The sequence below is a fragment of the Lepus europaeus genome, chromosome 7, assembly GCF_033115175.1.
Source record: "Lepus europaeus isolate LE1 chromosome 7, mLepTim1.pri, whole genome shotgun sequence".
In the NCBI taxonomy this organism is placed as follows: Eukaryota; Metazoa; Chordata; class Mammalia; order Lagomorpha; family Leporidae; genus Lepus; species Lepus europaeus.
The window spans coordinates 59,756,805-59,760,843 of record NC_084833.1 but is presented as its reverse complement, the minus strand read 5'-3'; the positions used below and the strand labels follow the sequence as shown (position 1 = coordinate 59,760,843).

General features: G+C 47.0%; 1 protein-coding gene across 1 annotated transcript; it reads right to left on the bottom strand.

The window, feature by feature from the left end:
• Positions 1-282: 282 nt before the first annotated feature.
• Positions 283-1,293, bottom strand: LOC133763793 (olfactory receptor 52D1-like). The gene has a single exon (XM_062197533.1). It carries the CDS (start codon positions 1,291-1,293, stop codon positions 283-285), a length of 1,011 nt encoding a protein of 336 aa, XP_062053517.1.
• Between the last annotated feature and the right edge of the window lie 2,746 nt (positions 1,294-4,039).

The window sequence follows — 4,039 nt, the reverse complement described above, 5'->3', positions numbered from 1 at the left end:
GGACCTCCTTATCTGTCAGGGTACAAGTCTAATTCCTCCTACATGTGTATGACCCATGTGTGAAAATCAATACAAAGTTAAAAATAGTAAATAAATTAGTGCAGTAAAACCAGTCCAATAGAAATGAGTTCATAGTTCTCTGTCTATAAATAGAATTTGGGTGAGCATAGGACCACCTAGTGACAGACGACGGCAATGCCTTGGTTAGAGTTCTGCCCAAGAGGATCCTGGAACATTTCTTGGCTATCTGAGGGCACATGTAGGAGAAAATAAAGAGTGCATTCATCTCTGTGGGGAGAACCCCTCAGGACCCACCTCCCTCACTGCACCTGCCCTGAAGAGTTGAAGCAAGTGCCTGAGCCTCTGAGCAATCTGCTGGGTGCGCACTCCATAGACCACAGGGTTCAGAGCTGGGGGAACCACCACATAGAGGTTAGCCAGTAGGATGTGGATATGGCGGGGCACTGTGTGCTGGCCAAAACGATGAGCCAGGAAGGAGAAGAGGGCAGGTGTGTAGAAGAGAACAATGACACTAGCATGGGCCCCACAGGTTCCCAGGGTCTTGCGGCGGGCACCATGGGATGGCAGACGGCAGACAGCTCTCAGGATGAGGATGTAGGAAGCACCTATGAGCCCTAGGTCCAGAGCTGGGGACAGCAACGTGGTAGCCAATCCATACCAGATGTTGGGACGTGTGTCTCCACATGCCAGCCGGGCCACACCCATGTGTTCACAGTAGGTGTGGGGCAGTACCCGCCGCCCACAGTAACGCAGTCTCTGTAGCAAGACCACAGGGGGTGCCATTACACAGATACCACGAGTCACAGCAGCTACAGCCACTATACCTACTACACGCTGGGTCAGCAATGCCCCATAGCGCAAAGGCTGGCAAATGGCCACATAGCGGTCCACGGCCATGGCCAGCAGCACTGTGGACTCAGCTATGAAGGCCACATGGGCGACAAAGAGCTGAGCTAGGCAGGCCCCAAAGGAGATCTCACTGGATAAGCCCCAGAGCACAGCCAGAGCTTTGGGCACTGTGGATGTGGCCAGAATCAAGTCTGTGATTGCCAGAAGCCCCAGTAGCTGGTACATGGGTGCCTGAAGTGCCTTGTCAGTTGCCACCAGCCAGAGTAGAAGGGCATTCCCTGCCAAAGCTGCCGTATACAGTAGGCAGACAGGCACAGAAATCCAGGTGTGCAAGGCTTCCAGTCCCGGCACCCCTAGCAAGACAAAGGGCCCAGGTACAGAGATCAGCACAGTCTGATTGAGAGCAGGCAGTGCAGAATCCATCTCCATATCCTGGTTCCTCCGGGTTCTGTTCCTGCAGAGCATAAATGCAGCCAGTCAGAGGCAGTCACCATGTCTACAGAAATGTTAGAGAAATAGAGCTTAAGATAGCATTTGTCAAGCACCTCCTTTGTGTCAGTGTGCTGTTGTGAAATTTTGCATATACTGAACTGTGGAGTTTCTATCAGTCTTGTGCCTTTGCTGACACTCCTATATGATGGATCAAGGAATTTATTTTCTATGAGGTTGACAAGCTGCACATCTTGGAAAATAGAAGAACCAGGATTTGAACCAAAGCTCACCTGACTGAAGACCATGCTCTTCAGATTATTCTCTCATCTATGTGGAATGTCCCTTTTTCAGTTCAGGCTATGTTTTTCCTAATTACCTTCCCAAAGGAAGTTGTTTGTGTTAATTAAGCCTGATCCTACCAACTGTACTGCCTCTATGTTCTTTCCACTCAAGGAGAGATGTAGAGAGCCAGAGAAAGGAAATACAGAATAGCTACTTTCAATGCATGGACTAACAAATGCTCAGATAAAGCTCCTAATCCATGATATATTTCAGAAGCCACTTTCTTAGCTCAGACTCACTCTCCCAAACATTATGTTCCTCTAAATCTGCACATTATGCTGTCCCAGCTGCCCGTGGCATCCTTCCCACCATTTCTGTTCACTATAGCTCTAGGCATCTGGCTCATGGAACTTAGCTCCTTCTTTGACAAGTGTAGAAATCTACACCCTGATCAAGTCTGTGGTTCCTCTTTGTCCTTTGTCCATGGGTAGACATTGTTGATCTATTGAAGTCAGTTTGGGAAAATTTGATGCCCACTAAGGATATGCAGGGGCAAGATGCAGTGAATGGACTGAGATCTGATCTGAGTGTGACAGTATATTGGTTGGATTATAATGGTGGTGGCATCAGGGAAATGCAAATCAAAACCACAATCAGTTTTCACTGCACCCCAGTTAGAATGGCTTTCATACAGAAATCAACAAACAACAAATGCTGGCAAGGATGTAGTGGAAAAGGTACCCTAATCTACTGTTGGTGGGAATGTAAACTGGTGCAGCCACTGTGGAAGATAGTATGGAGATACCCCAGAAATCTGAATATAGATCTACCATATGACCCAGCCATCCCACTCCTGGGAATTTACACAAAGGAAATGAAATCAGCATATGAAAGAGTTCTCTATATCCCCATGTTTATTTCCACTCAATTCACAATAGCAAAGATATGGAATCAACACAAATGCCTGTCAACTGAAGACTGGATAAAGAAATTATGGGATATATATACCATGTAATACTACATAGCTGTAAAAAAAATGAAATCCCATCATTTGCAACAAAATGAAACTGAAAAACATTATATTTAGTGAAATCAACCACTCACAAAAGGACAAATACCATATGTTCTCTCTAATCTGTGATAACTAATAGAGCAACTAAAAGGTAATCTATAGAAGGAAATTGACACTTTGAAATGCAATGACTTTTATCAGCTCTTGTCTCAACTATTGAAGAATACTTTTTAATACTATTTGCTGAACTCTACTCAGTATAGAGTTAACTATATGTGCTATAAAGTTAATTGAAAATAGACCTTAGTAAAAAAAAAATAAGAATGGGAATAGGAATGGAAGATGGGAGTGTGGGTGGGAGGGCAGGTAGGTAGGAAGAATTACTACATCCCTAAAGCTGTATTTATGAAATGCATGAGGTTTGTATTCCTGAAACAAAAGGTTTCTGGTGGGTAACTGGTGATGGTGCTGGTGAGGGAGGCATAGTTATTTAGGTTTAGGAGGATAAAGAATAGCCTGGAAGAAGGATATAAGGTAAGGTAGATTTGCCAGCTAAAGACCACAGTTACACAGCTGTATCCTGTGTCTCCTGACCTGATCCTGGAGACTAAGAAACCTGGGGCAGTTGAGCAGAGAATAGGATCTCTTACCTTAGGTGAGGCAATCACACTTTGCTTGCAGCCCTCTCTGCAGCACTGCCTCCTGGGCCTTCCTTCACATCCTCACATGCTGACTTCTGCAGAGTAAATGTGGGTAGCAAACCAGACTAGACTTTTCCACATGAGAGTTGTTGGTTTAGGAACCAGAGCTCCCTTCTGAAGGAAGAGCCTTTGCTGAGTCATGGGACCTGGCCCTCATCCCTGCCAAATGGGGGCCCCCCCAGGCCATTATCTGGACTCTGGGAACATCCACCACAGGTGGCCCATCCTTCACAAAGGAAGAAGGACATCGGTGCCCTCAGGGGCTGAGAAAGCCCCTCCCAAAACCGCAGGGCAAGCACATCCCATACCCACACAGGGGCCTCTTGAGAATGGTCTGTTCTCAAGGTGTGGGCTCAAGGAGCACACTTCCTCTTGGCAAAACCCAGGGACATCTTCCTCAGATCCCCAGGTCCACAGTGCACACTTCTTTCTTTCCTTCCCCACAGGCTAAGTAAAGGGAAAGAGGAGAAACCGGGGCCCCTCTGGCACTCTCCAGCCTCAATCTCTGCCCTGTGTTCAGGTCTGTAAAGGCATGGCTGCACCCCTCTTACCTCCCACCTGCCTGCTTTGCAATCCTGCCTCCCTGGCTCCTTACCCCAGTACAGGCTTCACCAGTTAATCGTCCTCTAAAAGTCAAGAGTTCAGCAAGGAATGTGCACAGGGATGAGTAAAACAGCATCTCTGGCCAGAGCTGCCAGGAATATGACTGGCTCTAGGCTGTGGTTCAGTGTCCTGAAGCCTC

Bases quoted from the DNA above. Each gene is read 5' to 3' on its own strand.
- LOC133763793 (XM_062197533.1), bottom strand. From the start codon at position 1,293: ATGGATTCTGCACTGCCTGCTCTCAATCAGACTGTGCTGATCTCTGTA.